Source organism: Strigops habroptila, chromosome 3, assembly GCF_004027225.2.
Source record: "Strigops habroptila isolate Jane chromosome 3, bStrHab1.2.pri, whole genome shotgun sequence".
In the NCBI taxonomy this organism is placed as follows: Eukaryota; Metazoa; Chordata; class Aves; order Psittaciformes; family Psittacidae; genus Strigops; species Strigops habroptila.
Genome location: NC_044279.2, coordinates 1,470,787 through 1,496,974, shown reverse-complemented (window position 1 = coordinate 1,496,974; position 26,188 = coordinate 1,470,787). Strand labels below are relative to the sequence as shown.

Below are 26,188 nucleotides of genomic sequence, written 5' to 3'. Positions count from 1 at the left end.
TTTCGAGATCATGGTTCTGAATTGGGAACCTTCACAGTCACTTGTGGGGTGGCTCTGCTTGGGGACTGTTTGGAGCTGTCCTGTCACATCAGGGAGGGACAAGCCGAGTGCTAAGCTCCAGTGGAAGGGAGCAGGGAACATCCCGTGGCTGCATCTCATGCCCACAGCTCCCCAGCCTCTTACTTCTGCTCCCAAGCAGCTCATAACTAGGGATGACTTCCCCACTGCATGATTCAGGGGGGTGCTGCAGTTCCCACTGATACACTCAAGGCTTCACCTCTCTTCTGAGACCAGTTGTGGTCTCAGTGGAGCTGGTTTTGAGGTTTTGGTGTGTCAGATCCCATATCTGACCCCCAGAGCCTCTGCTGAGGCCATGTAGGGACAGGCCAAGGGGAATGGCTTTAACCTGCCAGAGGGGAGATTGAGATGAGCTCTGAGGCAGAAGCTCTTCCCTGTGAGGGTGCTGAGGCACTGGCACAGGGTGCCCAGAGAAGCTGTGGCTGCCCCATCCCTGGCAGTGTTCAAGGCCAGGTTGGACACAGGGGCTTGGAGCAACCTGCTCTAGTGGAAGGTGTCCCTGCCCGTGGCAGGGGGTTGGAGCTGGATGAGCTTTAAGGTTCATTCCAACTCAAACCATTCCATGATTCTATGACAAATCCTCATCCTTCACCAGCAAAGACCTGCACAGGTGTATTTTGGTTGCACCTATTAATCAAACCATCCCATAAGGGATTTCCTCGGTGGCAGGAGATGCTTTGGGCGCATCATTGTTCTCCTCCCTGGCCGTGAGGGCATTGCATCCCAGGTTGGGTTCCTCCAGCCTTCCTCTCCTCTGAGGTCTCCTCTCTTTCTCCCACAGAGCAACCAGAGCAGGGATGCGGGTGGTTACCTCTGCCGCTCTTGCACACAGCAGCGCTTTGGCTCCCTGACACCACTCATCTTCTCCCCAGCACTTCAGGAACAGCCCATCCAGCTCTAACAAAGCCCTCCAGCTCCCCAAAGCTGCCCTGGGTGCAGGACAAGGCCTGTTGTCACATCCCAGCTCCAGAATCGGGTGGATGTTGGAGCAGGATTTCAGACCAGCTCTGAGAGGAAGCCTCTGGGTTCTCTGCAGGCAGATGTGAGCCCTTTTCTCCAGCCCCACTTTGTCCTCCAAAGCTGGTCAGCGTGGGCTGCTCTGCACAGAAGAACATGCACTATGTGTCAGACCAGGTGGGGTTTGGGTTCTTTTGAGCATTACCCCTCTGTTGCCTCTGTCCCAAGGAAAACCCCTCCAGTGACTAAACTGCCAGGATCCTCCTGTCTACTCCATCCTGTCAATGCCCCAGTGAAATCCCTTGATCCACTGAAAGAAGAGGAAATACCAGGACGTACTCAAAGGAACACTTTACTCTGAGAAAACGAATGTTTCACTGTTGGCTCTGGGAAAAGGTCATTAAATCTCTCCCAGCTGAATTAGGTAGCCAAGGGATTCCCCAGGCTGTTTCCCTTCTCCCTAGGGGAAACCATAAGGGAAGAAGAGAGGCAGCACCTGAGCGACTGCTTTGATTTGGTTTCAGTCTAATTCAGAGAGAGTTTTAAACCTGAAATTAAGGTTGTAACAAATAAAAAAAGCCTTCATGCTTTCTTTGTTCTCTTGCCTTCAGTTAAGAGGTCACCCTGGGTTGCATTTATTGACCAGCTATCCCAGTAGCAGTGGCACAGGCAGCACAGATGATGGTTTATGCCGTGACACGTTGTACCAGAGCCTGTGTCATTCCAAAACTGAAAGTGATTTGGGAAGAGATCAGTTGTTGGACATAGGCCCAGAGCCATGAGCTGTGCCTGCTGGAGGGAGCTCGGCCATCCTGTTGATTTCCATGGTTATTTACTGAGTGATTGCTTCATTTGCTCCACTCAGTTGCTTCGCTGGCTCTGCTTTTGCTTTCAAAGCGTGGACTCCACTTTCCCCGTTGTGCTCACCTAAACACAGGCAGAATTTCACCCAAGACTTGGACATTGGACCAGGCACCTCTAGGGATCTCTTCCAGCCTTTCCTGTCTTCCAACCATCCATTGGATGAGGCTGTGCCGTTGCCTGAGGGTTTGGTCTGTCACATCCCAAGTGCTGCTGCTTCTCGCTACAACAATCCAGAGCAGTGGCACAACCATGGGCCAAGACAAAGCAGCAAGGAAAAGCCATGGAAGTTGGTTATTAGGTACCAACTAATATCCAGCTGCCTTCTAAAACCCCTTTCCCTGTCCAGCTGAGAACAGGCAGCTCCACCTCGCCATCACCCTTGGCCTTGGACAAGTAGTGGTGAGCCCTGGCTGCTGCTGAGATGGATTTCACCCCAACCCTGCTCCCATCCTCCTTACCTTCAGGGCTGCCGAGATGTCCAACCAGACAAGATCAACTGCTCTGTGTGTAGTATTTTATGTACACTATATACACATATATACATAAACCAGCAATTGTCTACAGCTGCCTGTTCTGGAGCAAGGAGGAAATGAGTGGATAACAACAGGGGTGGACAAAGGGCAATCATGCAAAGGGGAATAGTTCCTTAGGTCGTGTTATTGCCTTCAGTCTGATAGTGTCTGCAGTGAAATCGCTCCCTGCCAGCAGCACCCAGGGTGTGAAGGATCCCTGAGCTGTGTATGAGGCACCTTCACCACGGTTCTGGGTTCACCAGTGAATGGCTGAAAGAGAACAGGAAGGGAGTGAGGCAGTTGCAGCTCAGAAACCCCCCCTGTGTGCTGGGCTGCATCCCCAGAGCATGAGCAGCAGGTCGAGGGAGGGGAGACCCCACTTGGGGCACTGTGTGCAGTGCTGGTGTCCCTACATAAGGGCATGGAGCTGCTGGAGCGAGGCCAGAGGAGGCCCCGGAGCTGCTGCGAGGGCTGGAGCAGCTCTGCTCTGGAGCCAGGCTGAGAGAGCTGGGCTGGGGCAGCCTGGAGAAGAGAAGGCTCCTGAAGGGGACACCTTAGAGCAGCTCCAGTGCCTAAAGGGGCTCCAGGAAACCTGGAGAGGGGCTTTGGACAAGGGATGGAGGGACAGGCCAAGGGGAATGGCTTTAACCTGCCAGAGGGGAGATTGAGATGAGCTCTGAGGCAGAAGCTCTTCCCTGTGAGGGTGCTGAGGCGCTGGCACAGGGTGCCCAGAGAAGCTGTGGCTGCCCCATCCCTGGCAGTGTTCAAGGCCAGGTTGGACACAGGGGCTTGGAGCAACCTGCTCTAGTGGGAGGTGTCCCTGCCCGTGGCAGCAGGTTGGAGCTGTGTGAGTTTTAAGGTCCCTTCCAACCCAAACCACTCTGGGATTCTGTGACATGGTAGAGGGATGCTCAGCCAGGTCTTTCTCTGGAGCAGCACTTCTTGATGGGTTTGGGGCAATTTGGGAGCAAAGCAGCTCTAGGGATGGGGCTGCTGTCCAGCTGCCCCACTGCTTGCCTTGCTCCTGGCCGGGGAATGGGTGGTTCCTGGGGTAGGGGAGCCCAGCTTCACCTCCAGCACCCAAACCCCATCCCCTGCACCCCATACACCCTCCACTGGGGCAGGTAGCCCCCAGCCTGCATTCTGCTGACCACCAGCACCCCCAGGACCATCTCCCCACCTCCAAATTCTAATCTCCATGCCACCTGGGGTACTCATGGAGCTCAATCACTCACCCACCCACCCTATGGGACACTCACACACCTGTGGGTGCTGGAGCAGTCTCATCCATGGGTGTCCCTTGTTCAGGCTGAGAAGAGCAGCCACATGTCCCTGGGGCGAGGATGCTCCGTGCAGAGGGGACCAGGATGTGCTCTGCCACGCACTGCTGCTGCTTCCAGCTTTTCAGCCCAGCCCTGAGCATCCTCTGGGCTGGTGGGTGCACCGAGTTGCCTGGTGGTGGGTGCTCAGCCCATGGGGTAAACACTGGGTGGCAGCACCTCCTCGTTCTCTGAAGCAGGAGCCACCATGGGGATGGCTGTCTCTGCTGCAGTGTAGCTCTGCCCTGTGCGCCTGTTGGGGTTGGAGAGGAGCATCACTGGCACCTCAAGGCCTTTCTGTGCCTTTCAACACATCATTGGGGTGGAAGGACCTCATGGGGCTCAGACACTTACATTTTCATCCTCCAGCAGCAGCAGGTCACGATGCCAGCGACCACCAGCACTGTGAGCCCTGTGGGAGAGACACAGTGGCCGATGAGCATCTTCCAGCTCAGGCAAAACAGCTCCTCAAAGAGCCAAAACCACTTTGTGCACATTCACAAGGTGCCCTCCCCACCCCAGGAAGGAATATGGGTGCTGCATCCTTCCCCCCATCAAAGGCATTGCCCTTGCCCATGGCATAAACCACCCACAGCCCCAAGAAGGGCTTTTAAGCTAAGCAATAAAGGAAATAAGTCCCTGCTTGCCAAAATAAGCTTTTTACCCAGCTTACCGATGGAAGAGGCCAGGGTCTGGATGGAAACTGGAAAAGAAGAGAGAAATGGAGATTTTTAGTTGCAAAGCTAGGGAAGATGGGGATGCTGGAGGGATTCTTACTAAAAAGGGGTTTGGAGAGAAGGGAAACAATGCGCTGAAGTGGAAGAGCCTTTGCTGGTAGGCTCTACCACCCTTTGGTGGGTTATCTTCCCTAAGGAGGTGGTCTGACCTGCAGCATGCTCCGTGGGGGTGGCAGGCAGTGTGGTTGTCCCCAGAGATGACCCTGGAGCTGTTTCCTCTCCCACTGTGGATGTCTGCAATGGTGGGAGCATCTCTGGTGGCCTGGATGCCTCTGCCAGTGTGGATGTCTGCAGTGGTGGGACTGTCTCTGGTGGTGTCCCATCAGGTGCTGGGGGCACGGGTGTTGCTGCTGGAGAGGGGCTGGAGGTCAGGCTGGTGTCGGTGGTTCCTGTTGGGAAAATAGTGTAAAACCTTTTAATTTCAAGAATTAAAAGGCACCCCCCAAACAGCACCATTATTTCAGTGCTCAGCCTCGTGCCTGCTTCAGGCAGGTTGTGGTGAGGGAACAGCCCATCCAGCCCTGTGCTGGGCACTGGTGAGGCTGCACCTTGAATCCTGTGTCAGTTCTGGGCCCTCACTACATTGAGGTGCTGGAGTGGGACCAGAGAAGGGCACCGGAGCTGGTGCAGGGCCTGGAGCACAAGTGTGATGAGGAACGGCTGAGGGACCTGGGGGGGTTTAGTCTGGAGAAGAGAAGGCTCAGGGGGGACCTTCTCGCTCTCTGCAACTGCCTGACAGGAGGCTGGAGCCAGGAGGGGGCTGGTCTCTGCTCCCAAGGAACAAGGGATGGGGCAAGAGGAAACGGCCTCAAGCTGCCCCAGGGCAGGTTTAGATGGAGCTGAGGAACAATTCCTTCCCCAGAGGGTGCTCAGGCATTGGAACAGGCTGCCCAGGGCAGGGCTGGAGTCACCGTCCCTGCAAGTGTTCACACACCATGTAGCTGAGGCCCTCAGTGCCATGGGTCAGTGGTGGCCTTGGCAGTGCTGGGGTAAAGGTTGGACTTGATGAGCTTAAAGGTCTCTTCCCGCCCTGCTCATTCTATGATTCCTCACCCCTTGGGGTCATCCTCTCAGTGTGCGGCGCCGTCGGGAGCTCAGGGCTGGGGGTTTCCGGAGGCAGAGCCGGGTCCCCTTTGGGAAGACCAACATGGAGACACCATCAACAGCAGCTCCCACACCACCCCTCATCCTCCTCCACCACACTGCTTATAGAGGTATCCCACCTCCCCACTCCCCATCCCATCCCAGCTGCCGAGCGAGGGCTTACGGATGCACTGGAGCGTGGTGTGGGTCCAGTCGGGCTTGGTGGAGTCGTCCCGGAGGATGCACTGGATGAGGCTGGAGGTCCCGGCTTTGCGCTTGTAGCCGGGGTTGCAGGTGTAGCGCAGGCGGGTGTTGAGCAGGGTGTTGTTGCCCACGTCGATGTGAGCGTTGGCCACGTCCTTGGGGCGGCTGCATCGCATTGGCACTGGAGGGGAGGGAAGAAACAAAGAGATGGGGATCACAACAGGGAATTGGGCACCCTCCGGCCCTGGCTCACTGTGCTGAATAGCACCCAAGGGGGTCAAATCCTGCCCTGGGGGGGGGGGGGTATGGGAAGTTGGTGCTGCCCTGGGGTTGGGAGAGCCTCATCCAGCCTGCAAAAAGACAGTGTGAGATGGCTGTGCCTATGCACAGGGGATGGAGAAGGGAAAAGCTCCATTTCCAGCATGTTTACAGCCACTTTTTCGTTGTAAGTACATAAAAGGAAGACCCCAGAGGTCAGGTACTCTCAAACATCTGAAGCTGTGGTGTTTTCCTTGGATTTCTTCTGTATTTGCTGCATTCCATTTTGAGTGGTCCTGCTGTGTCACATCAACCTTGCAGAAAACAGACATTGTGTAAAAAGGGAGTTAGTCAAGTGATGGGGAGCTCTGCAGAGATGTGGATCATGGTGTTGCGCTCTCAGGCATGTTGCAGAAGGGAAAACAAAAGAACAAGGGTGAATGAGTCTAATTCAGGGTCTGGGTCGTGTTTGGCTTGTCAAAGGTGTTGGAGTTGGCACAGGGTGCCCAGAGAAGCTGTGGCTGCCCCATCCCTGGCAGTGTTCAAGGCCAGGTTGGACACAGGGGCTTGGAGCAACCTGCTCTAGTGGAAGGTGTCCCTGCCCATGAAACTGGATGATCTTTAAGGTCCTTTCCAACCCAAACCATTCGATGATTCTATGATCCACTTGTAGCAGCTCCTCTGGTCACTGAAGGCTTCTCTCAGACCTTCATCCCCCCGCAGTGACCATCCAGGCTCCATCCCACCACCAGCTGCTGTGTTCTGGCTGCATTCACCACCCTCTTTTTCCCCTGTTTATTTTGCAGCTGGATGTGAAAACTTCCAAGCGCTCTGTGAGTTCTCCAGCCACTTCCCAGCATTTTTCCCACTGGAGCTTGCAGCCCATGGCCCTGGAGGCGGCTGAAACGTGAGTGTCATCACATGGCTGGGCAGCGGGGCTGCGATGGGCAGTGAGTTCTGGCTTTTCCTGTCTCAGAAGGGTTTGTACTTCCTTTGTGGCTTTGATTTGAGGTCGGTTTCGCAAGAGGATGTTACAAGTTCACTTCTTTTTCTGGCATGATGGAGAAAGTTTCTTGGTTACCCAGAGATTACCACATGTGGATGGCTGCTGCCAGCTCCTGTCGCCTGACACGACATTCCAGTGCCGGTACGGAGCAATGCATGGCTGGGATAAAGCAATATACAGCCAGGATGGAGTGATCCAGAGCTGGGATGGAGCGATGCACAGCTGGGATAAAGCAATATACAGCCAGGATGGAGTGTTCCACAGCTGGGGTGGAGCAATGCATGGTTGGGATGATGTCCATTTAGTATGGAGGGATGCTTGGTTGGGCTGGGATAGGGAATGGGATGATGATGGGAGCACAGTGGGAATGGGAGTGCAGTGGCAGTGAGGATGGGAGCACAACAGGGATTGGAATGCACTGGTGATGAGGACAGGAGGGTGATGGCAGAGGGATGGGAGCACGATGGGGTTGGGAACAGGACCACAAGGTGCTCCCCCAGAAACCCAAAACACCCAGAGATTAAAATCTCCTTAATCCTGACAATCTCCTGCCCCAATTTGTTATATATCCCCAGGACATCCTGGGGGGAATCTAATCAGTGCTTGGTGGGCCTGTGCAGGGTCCCCTCGCATTGGGGGCACCCCAAAGAGTTGCATGAGGGAGGGCACGAGTTTCACAACCTCTTCACACGTTGCCAAACCTGAAGCCCTGCCATAACATGAATGAAAAGCTCTTCCAGTGCCAAGGCAACTCACAGCCACATCCACAAAGGGAGCACAGAGGGAATTCCAGCTGGAAGCAGCAACAGCATCCAGGAAAAACAGGGACCTGTGAGCCCTGCTTATGCCTTTCAGCTTTAAAACCTCATCTCGCCATCCCAATCCCACCAAAGCACTTTCTTTCTGGTTGATTTGGCTGTAAAATGATCTCCTCTTCCCAAAAATGCCCCAAATGATCATCATCATCTTGTCATCATCTTCATGATAAGACCCCGGTGTCTCTGCTTTCCAGGATTGCTGCACTGATTTCAGGTTGTTTCATGAGATGAAACACATGACAAGGAGGAAAAAGGCAGGAAATCTTTGGGAATTCCAGTTCCCAGCACTGCTACAGCCCCGGTTGATGTGCGGCCAAGATTTAGGCTTTCTATTATATCTCAGCAGTGAATTGGAAAGGGTGTAAGATGTGAACAGATGGGGAGAGCCGTGGTTGGCTTTGTGGGGCTGCAAGGGATTGCACGACCACAACTAGACAGTGGAGAATCCACACTGGAAAAACTTGGGCATTTTTCTTAGAAAATTATCAGCAGAAGGTAGAAACCACATATAACCTGATTACCACACATAAACCCCTCAGAGAGGAACTTCATGGAATCCCAGACTGGTTTGGGTTGGAAGGGACCTTAAAGCTCCTCCAGTTCCAACCCCCTGCCACGGGCAGGGACACCTTCCACTAGAGCAGGTTGCTCCAAGCCCCTGTGTCCAACCTGGCCTTGAACACTGCCAGGGCTGGGGCAGCCACAGCTTCTCTGGGCAACCTGTGCCAGCGCCTCAGCACCCTCACAGGGAACAACTTCTGCCTCAGAGCTCATCTCAATCTCCCCTCTGGCAGGTTAAAGCCATTCCCCTTGGCCTGTCCCTCCATCCCTTGTCCAAAGCCCCTCTCCAGGTTTCCTGGAGCCCCTTTAGGCACTGGAGCTGCTCTAAGGTCTCCCCTTCAGGAGCCTTCTCTTCTCCAGGCTGCCCCAGCCCAGCTCTCTCAGCCTGGCTCCAGATCAGAGCTGCTCCAGCCCTCGCAGCAGCTCCGGGGCCTCCTCTGGCCTCGCTCCAGCAGCTCCACGACCCTCTGGTGTTGGGGCTTTTAATTCAGGTGATGAATTCAACTGAATTAAAAGCAATGAACACTATTTTTGTTCTCCAACACCCCAGATAACCACATTTTCAGCCCCAAGACGGTCCCAATTGCATCACCACTGCCAGGAACATTGCCCGCAGGTCCGGGAGGGAGCCGTTGGAGGGTATTGCCTTCAGAGAAAGCTATTTTTAGCCCGTTCCAGTGTACATCCCTGGCAGTGAACGCAGCTCTTCCGCCTTATTTTTGCTGCTGGAGTAATTTTACAACCCTGCCTGCACCTGGCTGGTGAGAAATAGATTTATATTCTAGAGCACTGACGCTTTGGCAGCTCTGTGCTCCATTCCAGCCTTATCTCCTGGGCTTCCACACAAATCCTTCACAATTCCCACATTTTCAGTTCATTAAGTGGTTCCTAAATGGTCTTTCCAGCACCGCCAGTGGCTCCCTGGGGCTGTTGGCATCCTCCACTCTCTGTGCTGAGCTGTGATGGTGTTTCCCAAAGCTGCTGTGTCCAAAGATAGTGAAGGGTATCCGATAGCTGGTGCAGGGCCTGGAGCACAAGTGTGATGAGGAAGAGCTGAGGGACCTGGGGGGGTTTAGACTGGAGAAGAGAAGGCTCAGGGGGGACCTTCTCGCTCTCTGCAGCTGCCTGACAGGAGGATGGAGCCAGGAGGGGGCTGGTCTCTGCTCCCAAGGAACAAGGGATGGGACAAGAGGAAACGGCCTCAAGCTGCCCCAGGGCAGGTTTAGATGGAGCTGAGGAACAATTCCTTCCCCAGAGGGTGCTCAGGCATTGGAACAGGCTGCCCAGGGCAGGGCTGGAGCCACCGTCCCTGGAGGGGTTTAAAGGGCTCGTAGATGTGGCACTTGGGGACCTGGTTTAGTGGTGGGCTGGGCAGTGCTGGGTTAGCAGTTGGACTCGATGATCTTAAGAGTCTTCTCCAACCTCAATGACTCCATGACTCCACAATTCCATGAGTCTGTGCTTTTGGAGAGGCGCGACACGCGACATTCCCACCCAGCGGCAATGCTCAACCATGGACACCTCACAGAACCCATGGACACCCCACAGAGCCCACCAGGGTGACATCCCACCGTGATGCAGCTCCGGTGGGTGCATCACATTGACCCTAAAAATCACCTGGACACTGGTGGGGAGGTGGCAGGAGCTCCCAGAGAGGTGCAAGGGGAACACATGGCTGCAGACTGGGCACCCTAGGGCGAGTGTAGGCACCCAGGGGTGGGTTCGGGGGGTGCCTACAGAGAAGCATGGGCATGCAGGGACCGGCGTGGGCACCCCAGGGAGCAGCGTGGCCACCCTGGGAAGCGGAGCGAGCACCCAAGGGACACCGTGGGCCACCAGGGGCAGGCATGGGCGCCCCGGGCAGACACTTACCGGTGCCGGCGGCGGCCCAGAGCAGCAGGAAGGCGACGGTCCCGCAGAGCAGCAGCAGGAGCTGCCGCTCCATGGGACGGCGGCGGCGGCACCGGCGGCACCGGGGCCGGGGGGCTCAGGGCTTCCGCCGGGGCTCCGCGGCGCTGCCCCGCCGCCGCCGCGGGACATAAGCCGGCGTGGCCCGATCCGCCTTCTCCTTTCGCTTTCGCTTTCGCTCCGGTGCGACGGGGAGGGACGCGCCGCCCTGCCGGGATGGGGAGCTCCGGGAGCAGGGAGGCAGCGCCCCGCGGGGGAGCTCGGTACCCGGGGGGAAGGATGCAATTCCCAGGGGAGGATGCAGCTCCCGGGTGGGAATGCAGTGCTGGGGGGGGGAGTGTCGGTACCTTGGGGGGGACATGCAAACCATTTGATGCTGTCCCACACTACATGGAATCATAGAATCCACCGCGTTGGAAAAGACCTTTAAGATCATCAAGGCCAATTATTCCCCCAAGACTGCCAAGTTCACCGCTAAACCATGTCACTGAGCACCTCATCATCCTTATCTCTAAACTGAAGAGACACAGATTTGACGGATGGACCATTTGGTGGATAAGGAATTGGCTGGATGGTCCCACTCAGAGAGTTGTGGTCAATGGTTTGATGTCCAAATGGAAACCAGGGATGAGTGGTGTCCCTCAGGGGTTGGTGTTGGGATCAGTGCTGCTCAACACCTTCGTTGGCACCATGGACAGTGGGATCAAGCAGCCTCAGCAAGTTTGCTGGTGACACTGAGCTGTGTGGTTTGGTTGATATGCTGGAGGGAAGGGATGGGATCCAGAGTGAGCTGGGCAGGCTGGAGAGGTGGGACTGTATGAACCTCATGGAGTTCAACAAGGACAAGTGCAAGTCAGGGCAATCTGAAGCAGAAATAGAGGCTGAGGGAGACTGGATTGAGAGCAGCCCTGAGGAGAAGGACGTGGGGGTGTTGGTGGATGAGAAGCTCCCCAAGACCCGGTTTCAGGGTGTGCTTGAGCCCAGAACCCCCTGTGTGCTGGGCTGCACCCCCAGAGCATGAGCAGCAGGTTCAAGGCCAGGTTGGACACGGCTTGGAGCAACCCGCTCTAGTGTAAGGTGTCCCTGCCCGTGGCAGGGGTTGGGACTGGAGAAGCTTTAAGGTCCCTTCAACACAAACCAGTCTGGGATCCTATGCTGATATATGGAGCTGGTTCTTCTAATTCAACCCTCCCTTTTGTCCTGGTACAGGAGAGAGACTTTACTTTGTTCAACAGTGGTGCCTCTCAGAAGCATCTCAATGACTGCAGAAGACACGTGGTGGTTATGGTCAGATCTTCACTGTCCAGCCAAGATCAGACAACACTGATCACAACAAACAATTCCCTTCCTGGGCTGAGTTGTAACCACACGTTGTTTTTCACTGCATGGGAACTTGGCACAGTGAAATACTCCACAGCTACTCCTTCTGCAAGGAACAAGGTTATTTTTCAAACTATCCAGAATGTTGAGGGACGAAGAGTCACAGCTCAAAGGAAACCAGTAACATTTGATGCACTGGGATGAACTTTGAGCTGATTGCTGTGTGGGTTTGAGTGCATCAGCTGACATCAATGATTTAAGTGGAATCATATCATATCCTCTGGGTCAACGTCCCACAAACCAATCCGTTAGCTCTGCTACACAATAGGCTCAAGTAGAGCATGGACTTAGGAGTAGGAAGAGGATGTGGGGTTTGGGGTGCTCCACACTGAAACTGTATTAAACATAACATCTGGGGGTTGCAACTAGATGATCTGAAGGTCCTTTCCAACCCAAAGCATTCTATGATAACAAGAAACTGTAGCCACAGACTGTGGGTTCAGTTCTGGGTGGTTCTAGGGCCAGAGTCTGTGATGCTTCAGTGGTGCTGCCAGGACAGCCCATTCCTGCCTCATTTTTGCTGTTTGCCTTCACCTTTGCTTCATTGCCTTGGCTCGGAGCTCAGCTGCGTCTGACCAGCCATGTGCAGCACCATGCAATAAACACATCCAGGGGAAAGAAAACACAACAAAACTGGTCCCATTAGTTAAGGGGTCATGGTCACAACAGAGACTAACGCCTCCACCTCCTGCAGCACATTGTGCTGTCATGTTCTTCCATTTCTTGACTGCAAAATGAAAATATGAGTCTAAACAGACCCGGGCATCACTGCTGGAGCAGTGCTGAGCCTGAGGTTTCACTCATGTCTTCTGGGTCTGCTTGCTTCTTAGAGAGTGACAAAAGCATGTGATGTGGTCAAGGGAAGGGGACAGTATGCTGTGGCTAGCTGGGGCTTGCAAACACATTTTAGGGGTCTAAGGGAAGAGGATCAGCCCTGTGAGCAAATGCTGTGTCAGGAGAGCACTGGGGGCTACAGAGAAACATGGGCAGGGTTTGGCAAAAGCTTCCTTCAGTCTCCCATGTCTAAGTGAAGGAGTCATCTAGTGTAACTACAGCCACCTCATTCAGGCCTTCATGTTAAAACAGACCATAGAGGAAGCTTAGAGGTCTGGGAAGAGGCATCCGATGGCTGTGTCCCCATCTCCAAATGGGATGCTTTGTGCAGTGTCTCCTTCTCTCACCATCTACTCAATCCAGAAGAAATCTGGATGAGCAGCTCAGCCGAGATGCTTAAGTTTTAGATAGATGAAGTTAGGTGAGATGAATTCCAGCCTCAGTGTTGTGGAATTACACAGCGACCTTGGTTTTGTCTTTAAAACTGATCTTTGGTCTCTGTGCCAGCAAATAGAAACTCCAGAACCCAGACAGCAGCTCAGAAAACAGCACAGAACAACTAAAAATGTGTTAATTACTTTATCTCTGCTGGCTTCACATCATCACTTCAGAAAACACACCTGCATGCATTGGGATGGTGCATTCCCTTCCCTACAGCTCAGCCTCTTCAGCCTCCTTTGCTTCCCTTCTTTAACAGTTACTCTACTTACTTTCAGTTTCTCACAGAAATACCTCCTCATTCCTGCTACAAAACCCTTCTTATAGCACCTTGAACAAGTGCCAGGAGCTTCTCTCTTGTGTTGAGGCTGATGTTTTCAACCTGCTTCTATCTAGTTTGGTGTTATCCATTCTCTTCCAGAGGACTGGAAGAGTCAGATACGCTTTCCCTCGCTGAAGACACATTGGAAGGAGAGGGCAGAGCCAAGGGAAAGTTTTCCTGTGGAAATAGGTGGGAAACATTCTACGTTCAGGTGCAGTTGAACCCTTTGCTTTCCTGCATCATCCCTGCCAGAGGATGAACTTGAATCTTGAGGCACAACTTTGATCTGAGACTAAGAAAGGAGCTGGAGCAGGTAGCAAAGCTATGATTTGCCTCTTTTAAATGCAAGGAAAAGAGCAAATTATTTGAGTGTTATTCAAGATCCTCGAATGGTTTTGATTGATAAGAAAGAACAACCCTGCACTGATGTTTTAGCCCATGTATTTCTACAGCTTCTCATCCCCTTGTGCTGTCCATTATGCTAAGCCACCATGCTTGTTAGCCCTGGGTTTAAAATGATGCTCAGGTGGGCTGTGATGGGGTCTCCTCCTGCACAGTGAAGGTACTTGGGCCCAAGAATAAACCTCCCTCTCTCGAAGCAGCAGAGTAAATGCTGGATTAGAGCACTTCAGGGGCTCTACCTCACCCTAAATCAACAGTTGGGGTTGCCAAAGACACCAGGACGTCTGCTTTAGCTCCAGCTCATTGAGGAACAGGATGTGCTGGGCCTAAGGCCGTGCAATACCCATTTGTCTAATTCTCCCTGACCCATAGAAAGGGCTGCTCACTTTGTTAGTAGCAGGTTTACTGCTGTTAAGTGCTCAAAAGCAGAAGCAAATAAGACAAAGCTCTTCCTGGGACCTCAGGCTGCTTTTCTGAGTCGAGTTGTCATTTCGCACCCTAGATTTTACAAAGACAGCAATTCTGAGGCTCAAGGACAGTTCTCAAACCCCTTTGCTAAGAAGCAAAGAGAAAGGCAATAAATATCCACAACTCCACTACTTACCTCTTTCTACTTCTACCTACTCCTACTTTCCTACCTCTAAAACAGGTAGGAAATTACCATTCCTTGAGAAGGGGAGAGAAGGATGGATCAAACAAATCCAGCACTCAGCCATCACCTTCTGCACAGCTTTTATTAAGTCAGAAGCAAAAGAAACTGATGTTTAGTTCCCTGGGTAGCTGGAGGAGGAGGAGTAGAGGGGGTGGAGAAGGTGAGACACAGCGCTGGTACCCACCACTCCAGCCCACAGGTAATAATGCATAATAAGATAAAGCTTCTCCTTGAACCAGAGAGTTCAAGTCCAGAAATCCAATAGAAGAAAATGATCCATGTCTGGGCTGAATAACCATATCCTGAGGTACATCCCCAGAGCGTGAGCAGCAGGTCAAGGGAGGCGATTCTCCTCTACTCTGCTCTGGGGAGACCCCCCCTGCAGCCCTGATCCAGCTCTGGGGCAACAGCACAAGAGGGACGTGGAGCTGCTGGAGCGAGGCCAGAGGAGGCCCCGGAGCTGCTGCGAGGGCTGGAGCAGCTCTGCTCTGGAGCCAGGCTGAGAAAGCCTCCAGTGCCTGTAGGGATCCAGCTGGGTGCCATGGCCAGAGTTGGGGGGACCCTGGAACTTGCTGGTCCCACAGATCCTGCTTACAACAAATCCTCCCCAAACCACCCTGTGGCTTCTCACACATGGCCTCCTGGCTTTATCTGCCTCTGTTTCTTCTTCTATTGACTGCAAGTCAATAGAAAAGTTGGGAAACTGAGAAAGTTGGGGCTGTTGAGCCTGGAGAAGAGAAGCTGCGTGGAGACCTCAGAGCAGCTTCCAGTGTCTGAAGGGGGCTACAAGGATGCTGGAGAGGGACTCTTCATCAGGGACTGGAGCGGTAGGACAAGGGGTGATGGGTTCAAACTGAAACAGGGGAAGTTTAAGTTAGATATAAGGCAGAAGCTCTTCCCTGTGAGGGTGGTGAGGCTCTGGAATGGGTTGCCCAAGGAAGCTGTGAATGCTCCATCCCTGGCAGTGTTCAAGACCATGTTGGATGGAGTCCTGGGTGACATGGTTTAGTGGAAGGTGTCCCTGGCCATGGCAGGGGGTTGAAACTAAATGATCTTTAGGTCCTTTCCAACCCAGACCATTCTATGATTCTATAAGTCACTTTGTCCTGGCAGTGAGCATCAGAAAATAGCTTCACAATAACTACAAAAGGGAAGGAAAGGAGCTATTTGTAGGATAACATTTCATAGCCAAATAGCAATTATTCATTAGAAATGGGTAAATTCTCCCTCTGCCCATCCAGGAGATAGAATTAGCCTCCTTAACCATCCCTGAAGCAGAGCCACCTCTGGTGGTCCAACTGGCTGACGACCCACTTCACCCTTCCAAGAAAGAGACTGTAAACCTTGAGACAAGGTGCATCTACCTGAAGATCGTGACTAGAAGCTTTCAGAGCCAAGCAGATGATAGGGCTGCACCAGTTATTCACCAATGAAGTGATAACTCAGATTCCCAGGGCTCAGTGTTTAAATTGCTGGTGATTAAGCATGTTCTTTAATCTCTGGACTCTGGCCAGGTCGGGATTTCACATCGTGAGCATAAAGAAGAGCAATCAGCAAGTTAGAGTTCACAACCAGCTTTTGCAAGAAATAGCTGAGAGTAATAATACTGGGATTTGGTAAAGAAAATGCAGTCTGTGAATCATAGAATCCCAGAGTGGTTTGTGTTGGAAGGGACCTTAAAGCTCATCCAGTTCCAACCCCCTGCCACGGGCAGGGACACCTTCCACTAGAGCAGGTTGCTCCAAGCCCCTGTGTCCAACCTGGCCTTGAACACTGCCAGGGATGGGGCAGCCACAGCTTCTCTGGGAAAAGTCTGTGCCAGCGCCTCAGCACCCTCACAGGGAAGAGCTTCTGCCTCAGAGCTCATCTCAATCTCCCCTCTGGCAGGTTAAAGCCATTCCCCTTGGCCTGGCCCTACAGGCCCTTGTCCAAAGCCCCTTCTCCAGGTTTCTTGTAGCCCCTTTAGGCACTGGAAGCTGCTCTAAGGTCACATACGATCCACTACGGATGTGTGTTCATTATAAAAGGTTCTTAGAGGAATAGTTGGGAGGATGGCTCACCCCTGCTAACTGCATGTTCTAAGTGCAAAAGGTTGCTACAACCCATTTGTAAAGCTCAGGTTTGCAAACTGGAATGATTTCCCATCCACTCAGCATCCCTGCTCCAATTTTGTCTTACCTACTATTAACCAGCTCAGATAAGACGCAGTCACTGCCCCGGTCTCTATCCCAAAGTGGTGCTGCCCTCTGTGATAAAAGGCATCTGTTAAAATCAAACTACAGTCCTGAAAAAATACAAATAAATGGAAGTTTGTCCTTATCCAGGAAGCAATTCCAGGGCTGGCATTTTTGTCTTAAGGAAGCTACAATAATCTTGAGCCTCTGTGATGAAAGAAGGAGGTGGTTCATGGAGCTGTGATAATAATCACCCCTGCTGGGAGCACACTGCAAATGCTAAAGGCAGCTGCAGGGGTTTGAGAGGCAAAAGTGTGACCTGCACCTGCAGGGCCTAAATGAGGTTGGTCTGACACTGCTTCCCACCCAGGAGACTACACATGCAAAAGAGCTTATCCTATGAGTGTTACAGATTGGTTTTAATAGCTAAACAGGTTGAATAGTTATAATAATGATAGTAGTAGTAATAATAATCATCATCATAAATATGAAGATGAAGAAAACAAAGATGAAGATGAAGGCAAGAAGACAAAGATGAAGATAAGATGAAGAAGATGAAGACAAGAGGAAGAAGACAAAGGTGAAGAATATGACAAAGGAGAAGACAAAGATTACAATGAAGTAGAAGACAAAGATGAAGAAGAGAAAGGAAAAGAAAAAGGGAAAGAAAAAGAGAAAGAAAAAGAAAGAAAAAATGGGAAAGGGAAAGGAAAAGGAAAAAATAAAGATAGGACAAGGAAACGGAAAAGAAAAAGAAAAAGGAGAAGAGAAAGAAAAAGAAAACAAAGAAGTGAAAGAAAAAGGAAAATAAAAGGGAACGGGAAAAAAGGAAAAGGAGAAGAAGGAGAAGGAAAAGGAAAAGGAAAAGGAGAAGGAAAAGGAAAAGATCCAGTGCTTGGCATTGTAGGCAAGGCCATTTTCCAGTACAAGCTAAAACACCCCACACTTTTGCTTGCTACAGCTTTACACATCGATGCACAATGAAAACTACATCTTTTGGGCATAAATTGGCAGAACTGGTGGGAAGGGGCTGGTTTTGCTGCCCAGAGGAACACCCCATGACGGGCCTGAGGCGCTGGTGCACTGGTGGCATCGAGCTGGAGAGGATCCTGCTTTTCCAAAAGCTGCTCCTGAGCTTCACAAGAGAAACTGCTCCATGTTGGAGTTTCTGAAGTGTGACTTTACTGCTGAGGAATGCCAGAGGAGCTGGGTGAGGGACAGGGAGGCTCACAGGGGATCTCCACTGGGATTTTAGGGGCAAGCCAGCTCTTTTTCCATTTGGGGTGATAGGAGTGCAGGGGGAAGCACTGATAAAACCACAGAAGGGGTTTTCTTTGGGTTTTAACTTGTGGGTTTCCTGACTTCTGGGAATCTCAGTTCTCAGATTGTAAGGTCACTGGTAGAAGCATTGCAGCCTTTCCTCAAAGAGAACTAGCAGATTTGTGTCCCAAAGCTTTATTTTATGCCATTAAATCAGACCCTAGGAGGCAAGAGTTACTTAAGAGTGGAACAAATGACCACAATCACAGCCACTGATGAAATGAGGCTGCAAAGTTTCTAGCTGGATGCTGCACATGTCCCCTTTTGCCTCCAAATAACATCCCAGAGGCCTCTCTTAAAGCAAATTAATTCTGCTCACATTGCTTTAATAATGATGAAAAGAAGAATTAAAGATTTGTGCAGCTCTTTCTACCACCACTTTCCAGGAACACAGAAATGTTTGTGACATGGGGCTGCTTCCTTTTTCCTTTCCCCAGGGTAAAACCAGTATGTGCTTAATGTCATTAGACAGAGTAACAGATTATAAGGAGGTTGTGTCACACTGGAGGGAAAATCCTTTCCCTACATTCATCTTTCAAGCTGGTGTTTGTAAAATTAAGCTTGCCTCTGACTGCTATTGAAAGCTGTAAATGATGTTAAGTTGGAAATCTGGACTTTAAAAGCTTTGTGCAGAGCAAATGGTGCTGCATCAGAGGGAAGGTTTGGCAGAAACCACATTTCTCTCTTACCATCCAGTTCCAACCCCTGCCACGGGCAGGGACACCTTCCACTAGAGCAGGTTGCTCCAAGCCCCTGTGTCCAACCTGGCCTTGAACACTGCCAGGGATGAGGCAGCCACAGCTTCTCTGGGAGAAGTCTGTGCCAGCGCCTCAGCACCCTCACAGGGAAGAGCTTCTGCCTTAGATCTAACCTGAACTTCCCTGTTTCAGTTTGAACCCATCACCCCTTGTCCTATCACTACAGTCCCTGATGAAGGTCCCTCCCCAGCATCCTTGGAGCCCCCTTCAGACACTGGAAGCTGCTCTGAGGTCTCCACGCAGCTTCTCTTCTCCAGGCTCAACAGCCCCAGTGTTCTCAGCCTGTCTCCATACGGGAGCTGCTCCAGCCCCTGATCATCCTCGTGGCCTCCTCTGGACTTGCTCCAACAGCTCCATGTCCTTCTGATGTTAAGGACGCCAGAACTGCACACAGTAAAAAAAGCTTTGCAAAAAATAGCAGCTGCCTCTGACTTCTTGTGGATAACAGGACATTTTGTAAGGAGATAAAGAGGAAAAAAGGGTATTTAAGTGTTTGCAGCCACCATTACAGAAAGACTTGCTTGGAAACATGGAAAGAAGCCCTCTGCTGTGTCCTGCCACCTGCCTGGTGTTTAGCTGATGTTGAGATTTACATCTACAAAGCTTGGGCTGACTTGCAACTGCCCCTTTGAACAGTGTTTTCTTAAACCATTGGATGTAAGTGATAAGGAAGAGAGTCCTGAATTTCTCCTTCATTCATGGAGAGAGCTGCAGGAGCTCAGAGTAACTCTCTCCAACCTCTCACCTTGTAGAAGGAAGGTTGCCCCCATCTTTCACAAAATGGACTAGCTTATGTTTTAAAAGATATATTGAAGCCTTCAATGAATTAACACCAATGGGAAAGTCTAATACAAAGGGATTTTGCTGCTGGAGCTAGAGAAGCCTCCAGAAAAGCACTAATATCACCACACTCTGCAGGAGTGGGATTTTAGGATGAGAATCAAGACTTGCTGTGACTCAATATCTTTGATGTTTCCCTGTAAATAGGAAAGCAGACACAAGACGTTGTGTGGTCTCATCCATGGAACATCCTGAATCTGTTCTCTCTCAAATATTAAGACTATACAAACACTTGGGTAGATTGCCAGCACTTTCTTCTTGCCTTCTATATTCCTTCCATAATATACTATTTGTGGGGTAACCCCACCTCTTAGCTTCAGCCAGCAGCACATCCCATGACGACAGTAGGGAAATAAAGACATCCTCTACCCAGAGAACAATGAGCCCTGCTTGTTGTTCATGTTTATGCTGCTCAGAAGAGTAAAACAAACAACTTGTATTGCAACACTCTGGTCCAAGCAGACACCACTTGGATTTTTGCCTACAGAAGACTGTTACACAAACCCAAGCATGGTATCAGAGGATTTGGACAAATTAGTCATACTTGAATAGTAATTCAAACTTTTGACTGAAGGAATGCAGCTGGTTAGGAATTGTCTTTGCTGGATTGTATGGGAAAGCAGAATCAGGAATATTCATAGAATCCCAGACTGGTTTGGGTTGGAAAGCACCTTAAAGCTCCTCCAGTTCCAACCCCCTGCCTCGGGCAGGGACACCTTCCACTAGAGCAGGTTGCTTCAAGCCCCTGTGTCCAACCTGGCCTTGAACACTGCCAGGGATGGGGCAGCCACAGCTTCTCTGGGCACCCTGTGCCAGCGCCTCAGCACCCTCACAGGGAAGAGCTTCTGCCTTAGATCTAACCTGAACTTCCCCTGTTTCAGTTTGAACCCATCATCTCTTGTCCTATCACTCCAGTCCCTGATGAAGGTCCCTCTCCAGCATCCTTGGAGCCCCCTTCAGACACTGGAAGCTGCTCTGAGGTCTCCACGCAGCCTCTCTTCTCCAGGCTCAACAGCCCCAATGTTCTCAGCCTGGCTCCATACGGGAGCTGCTCCAGCCCCTGATCATCCTCGTGGCCTCCTCTGGCCTTGCTCCAACAGCTCCGTGTCCTTATGTTGAGGACACCAGCCCTGCACACAGTGCTGCAAGTGGGGTCTCATGAGAGCGGAATAGAGGGGCAGGATCACCTCCTTAAGTGTTTCAGAAGAACTAGCAGACAGTACAAGTGATCCCATTTTAAGGAAGATGTGAACTCAAGGAAATGCGGAGAACAGCAATTTGGGGGGTTGGAACTAGATGATCTTAAGGTCCTTTCCAATCCTAACTGTTCTATGATTCTATGATTCTATGATTCTATGATTCTATGATTTTGGATGCTCAGAGAGATGGAAAAACTCTTTGAAGATGCTGGAGAGGACTGTGAGAAAGCAAGTGTTCCTCAGGAGCGACACAGAGGTTTTGTGATGTGCCGAACTGAAAGGAGAAAGTAGTAAATCCAGAGGCTCTGAAAGGAAAAACCACATAATGCAACACACTGTTAGACAGCAGAAGTCCTTATGGACAAAAATCTCCCCACGAAACCAGCTGGTCACTGTACTGCTTGTGGATAGTATTAAAGAGAAACCTTTCACCCAGAAGGGTAAAGCTACTCCAAAGGTTTAGACCAGTCTCTAATCTTCTAGAGCCCAAAATGAGGAAAAGATTATCCATAATGACCTTTTACAGGGCTCATCTTCCTTGTGGCCACTACCAGGGACCTGATAGCAGATGGGACACTTTGAGGCTGATCCATCATTTCCTGGAATACCAAACCAGGTGAATAGACAGATGCCACCATGGTGCAGCTCTGACAGTCCCAACTGCCCAGCTGATGGCAAACCAGCTACTGCTGGAGCTTCCCAATGGATTCAGGGTGGTTCTTCCTCCACTGTGTTAATTTATTCACTGGATTATGAAATAAAACCCCTAGGCTGTGCTGTGTAAGCAAAGCCAGGGCTCTGCTGGCTGCCTCCCAGCTGGCTCCTCCTGCCACCAAGTCAGTGTCACCATCATCCTGCTTTCCTGGAAAGGACACTTCATACTGCTCTGCTGGAAAGGACACAAGAAGAATGTGTTTTGACCTTCCATCTGACACCTCCTGCAGGAGTCCAGAAACGTCCTTTCTTATTCTCTACCAAGGAGCAGCACCCTAGAAATCAGGAAAAGCCACTAACAACTTAAGTTGTGCTTTTAAATCAGTATTTGAGGGGAAAGGATGTGTTATATGAAGCTCATCAGGAGTATTTGTTGTGCTGGAAGGTTTTAATAGCAAAGAGCTTTCCTGGTAATGTAACTGATGCCTGCTAGATAGTTTCTAGATAGCCAGATGGGTGGTATAAAACCCAAATAGATCTGCAGAAAAGAGGAGCAGCAAAATTGCATTTGTTTATTTATAAGAACAAACCAAGAGAAGTCGTGTTAAGCAGACATATTGCAGGTGAGTTTGGCAAGTGGCTTACACCACAGAGACCACATGAAGAAGGTGTCAAAGCAGTTAGTGAGACACTCATAAATGGGAATGAGAGGACTGATGGATAATATGCAGCATGACAAAAGACAAATGCAGTGGGGTGAGAAATGCATTTCTGATGTAAGAGCAGGTAGAAAGACAGTGAAGGTGGTAGAAGGGGACCTTGAGTTGAGTACCCTGGAGGACAATGGAGATGGCTTTTCTGGTGCTGTTTTCACTGAGTGCTCCATACAGGTTGTGATGGCACAGCAGTCTAAGCAGAAGAGGGTAAGAGAGTTGAAACTGGATGAGCTTTAGGTCCATTCCAAGCCAACCCATTCTATGATTCCTTTGCTGCATGTAATTCAACTCAAGGTTCTGCACAACACTTACAATCTTGTACGTACCATGCCTACATAAACATCTTTTTCCCCTGTCCTGTTAGAGATAATGTTTTACTTTCTGTCACAGGGTACTTTGTTACCTGAATTTTTCAGAGCAGGGGGTGCACAGCAGCTTTTAAGCCCTTTGCAAACAACCTGGGATATCCTGAGTGAACCTGTTCCAAAACAGTTGCCTCAGATAAATTACTCTCTGAAACCATATTCTTCTTTCCATTGAAAATGTAGCCCAAACAGGATGTCTGACTCTCAGACACCCAGCATTCAGGAAGATTAATTCTGCCCTGCTGTCTAAGGGAGCACAATTAGCAGCCATCAGCATCTTTTGCTGTCTGCTCTTCACACACACTTTAAACAGTGTCATGTTAATAACAACACTGGCTTTGCCAATGTTAATGAATGTTGTGAGTGGGTGTCCTGGCACTGAATGTACCGATGTCACATTGGCTGAGCCATGACTTACCCACAGCATCATTCTCCCCTGTGACCAGCAGAGTAATGCATCCCTGGCTTCTTCCTCAGCTGGATCTTGCCTTGACCTTGTGCTGAGCGGAAAAAACAGCTGCAACATGGAAGAAAGAAGAGTTTAGTGAAATGCCAGCTCCACATTCCTCATGCAGCTCAAATGTTTGAAGATGTCTGGTGTTTTGTGAGGGTTCGTAAACTTCTAAGCAGCCTAAAGGGCTTAAATCCTTAAAAGCCACTGGGGGTTTGAATGCAGCAAACACCTCCCGTTTGGCAAAACGTGTGTAAAGTTTACTGCAGGTTTTGGGGGGAAAGAAGTTTCTAAACCACCCAAGTAGTTGTATAAAATGGTGATTGAGATTTTGCAGCACTGCCAGTTGTTTTTCACCCCTTACAAACGGAACACGAGACAGTTCCTCTGGGCTGGAGGTGGCCAGGACAGCCAAAAATGCTAAAGACAAAGTGTGGGAAAGGAAAAACAGGTACTCAAAGTAACTCTGTGACTCTTTTAGACTGTTTTCCTCTCATGCATTTCACAGTTCTGGGGGGAAAAGACACTGAATGAACTCATCCATCACTCCAGTCTCTTTGCTTTATCTTTACCTTATTCTTTGGGAATTCTTCAGGAAAAAGTAATAATGGCAGAATGTGGCCCTGTTCCCACCTGAGTATTGAGTAGGACTATCCAGAAATTGTGTCTTGCCCAAAATTACTCTCTGTATTATTAAAGCTGGATCAAAACTGGCTGCACCTCAGTAGCTCATGAGAGAACCATGGTTAAGCATAAATGCCTGTGCATTACCATGTCTTTATAAGGTCCTCAACTGTGGGAAACCCTGTGTAAAGGTAAAGAGACACCATTATAAGCAGGAGAAGTCGGGACACTGTGATGAAATCAAGATCTTTCATGACTGTGTTAAAAAGTACTAAGAGAAGTCCAACTCTGAACACAAAGTTGCTTATAAATGGAATCATGACCTAATGTTTTATCACCTCAGTCTGCCCCGTCACTAAACTGACTGCCAGAGGCAAGTGCTGCTGTGTTTAGCAGGATACAGGCTTTCATTACCATGTCTGCTAATGAATTGCCTTGTTTTCATTTTATCCCTGGAGGTGCTAAGCATGAAAAGATTTTCCTTACAGCATGAGGAAGAGCAATCCAACATTCCCAACCTGGTTAGTGAAGGCAGCACTGTTTCCTCTGCTAGCAAACATGCTGCATGGGTGGACTAACATCCCAGCTCTGCAAAGCTGTCACTGCTGTTTCACTTGGAAGAAGCAGCATCTTAAATACCACTATTGATGGCACTAGATGATCTTTAAGGTCCCTTCCAACCCAATGATTCTATGATGGTTTGTTTAAATTAGGCCATAGACAAGGGTATAAGCATTCAATGATACTAATTCATCACCTTTCAGGACACAGCACTCAGGGCAGGAGCAATTTGTCCAGTCCCAGGCAGCTTCAGGGCTGACACATAACAAGAACTCAACTTTAATATTAGAGATCTTTTCTGTGGATGAAAGACTTCATGGAGTTACATTTTCACATTACTCCTCATGAAAGTTGCCGTTGCCATCAAGTCTGCATTAAGAAGAAAAATAGCACTAAAACCTGAAAAAAATCCATTGGGATTAGATCCTTCAATCAGAGCAGTCCTTGTGGCATTTTACCCTCTAGCTCCCATATTGATGGCTGGAGGTCTGAGGATCAAACCTTGCTGATCTGCCACCCATGGAAGGTTGTTTTACCAGCATAACAAAGCTTTTAATGCATGCTCCTCCAAGATAAAATACGATTTACCCCAGGCTGGAACAGACACAGTACTGAAGCCCTTATGTGGCATCCTCTGAAGAGCAGCTGTCACAGATAAATATAAGCTGGTTTTAACATGATCCAGACAACACACCACAACAGTCCAGCTATGGAAATCATAAACCTTGTGATGACTGGAGAGCTGGAGTGAGGGTGATCCTTCTTCTGCTGGAGACAAGGGTCTCTCCAGGTTATCCCTGCGGCAAAAGGTGAGCCCAGGCAACTCCATGCTGGTGCAGGAGGGCAGTTCTCCTCCTTCTGCGGCTGTAAAATGGATATACACCACTACAGGCTGGGAGGAGGCTGGATTGAGAGCAGCCCTGAGGAGGACTTAGGGGTGTTGGTTGACAAGTCCTCAGCCACTTCATATGGTGGGTGTTTGAGGTGGGCAGGAGCCAGTTTTGCAGCTGGCCCTGAAATGTACCCAAATAAGATGCTCAAGAATGCCCTGACGTGAAACTCAGCCGTGCTGGAGCCACCTCGCTGAAGCAATGCCTGTGTTTCCTCACAGACCTGGTGCTGGTCCAGCCAAGAGGAGAGATGGAGACCTGCCTGCCAGGCCCACTCCATCATGAGCCAGCTTCAGTGTGTGCTTGCAGCCCAGAATGCCAATTGTATCCTGGGCTGCATCAAAAGCAGCGTGAGCAGCAGGTCGAAGGAGGTGATCCTGCCCCTCTACTCTGCTCTGGTGAGACCTCACTTGGAGTATTGTGTACAGTTCTGGTGTCCTCAACATCAGAAGGACATGGAGCTGTTGGAGCAAGTCCAGAGGAGGCCACGAGGATGATCAGGGGCTGGAGCACCTCCCGTGTGGAGACAGGCTGAGAACATTGGGGCTGTTGAGCCTGGAGAAGAGAAGCTGCGTGGAGACCTCAGAGCAGCTTCCAGGGTCTGAAGGGGGCTACAAGGATGCTGGAGAGGGACCTTCATCAGGGACTGGAGTGATGGGACAAGGGGTGATGGGTTCAAACTGAAACAGGGGAAGTTCAGGTTAGATCTTAGGCAGAAGTTGTTCCCTGTGAGGGTGCTGAGGCGCTGGCACAGGGTGCCCAGAGAAGCTGTGGCTGCCCCATCCCTGGCAGTGTTCAAGTCCAGGTTGGACACAGGGGCTTGGAGCAACCTGCTCTAGTGGAAGGTGTCCCTGCCCGTAGCAGGGGTTGGAGCTGAAGGAGCTTTAAGGTCCCTTCAACCCAAACCAGTCTGAGGTTCTATGATTCTATGATCCCCGTGCCTGGCAGCAATGGTTTCCAGCATGGATGGTGGCTGCTGAGCAGCTCAGTGGCACCCACAACCCAATAAACCCCTTTGGTGCCTCACGGGTCAGCCATCGCTGTGGGAAATGGTACCACAATGGGGGATCCACATCATCTCTGGTGTGTTTCGGGTGTCCCACCTCCTGTTTTGCACCCCATCTTTCACAAAGACCTTGTTGAGGTATTAAAAACTTATGACAACTCCTTTCCACCTTTATTATATCCAGAAGAGACAAAGAGGAGGGAAGCAGTGGCCACCTCATTGCGCAGCAGCAAGGCACTGCCATGGCTGCTGACGTAACTACCTCAGTGTTTGGGCAAAGCGGCTTCGCCCTGCTCT

General features: G+C 50.6%; 2 protein-coding genes across 4 annotated transcripts in view; one reads left to right on the top strand and one right to left on the bottom strand.

Moving 5' to 3' along the window:
- The window catches only part of FBH1 (F-box DNA helicase 1), a 31,454-nt gene extending 29,827 nt beyond the window's left edge, over positions 1-1,627 (top strand). For all 3 annotated transcript variants that reach the window (XM_030479778.1, XM_030479779.1, XM_030479777.1), the window contains exon 22: positions 860-1,627. In XM_030479778.1, the coding sequence (XP_030335638.1) occupies positions 860-979 (120 nt within the window). In that variant the 3' untranslated portion in view covers positions 980-1,627. The remainder of the gene's footprint in view (positions 1-859) is intronic.
- Positions 1,628-2,246: 619 nt separating this feature from the next.
- On the bottom strand, positions 2,247-10,342 carry IL15RA (interleukin 15 receptor subunit alpha). The gene is made up of 8 exons (XM_030478138.1): positions 10,270-10,342; positions 5,735-5,935; positions 5,521-5,598; positions 4,617-4,856; positions 4,404-4,433; positions 4,085-4,142; positions 3,675-3,983; positions 2,247-2,681 (listed from the first exon to the last, which is right to left on the bottom strand). The coding sequence occupies exons 1-7, from the start codon at positions 10,340-10,342 to the stop codon at positions 3,878-3,880; spliced, it is 786 nt and encodes a 261-aa protein (XP_030333998.1). The 3' UTR covers positions 2,247-2,681; positions 3,675-3,877.
- Positions 10,343-26,188: the final 15,846 nt, after the last annotated feature.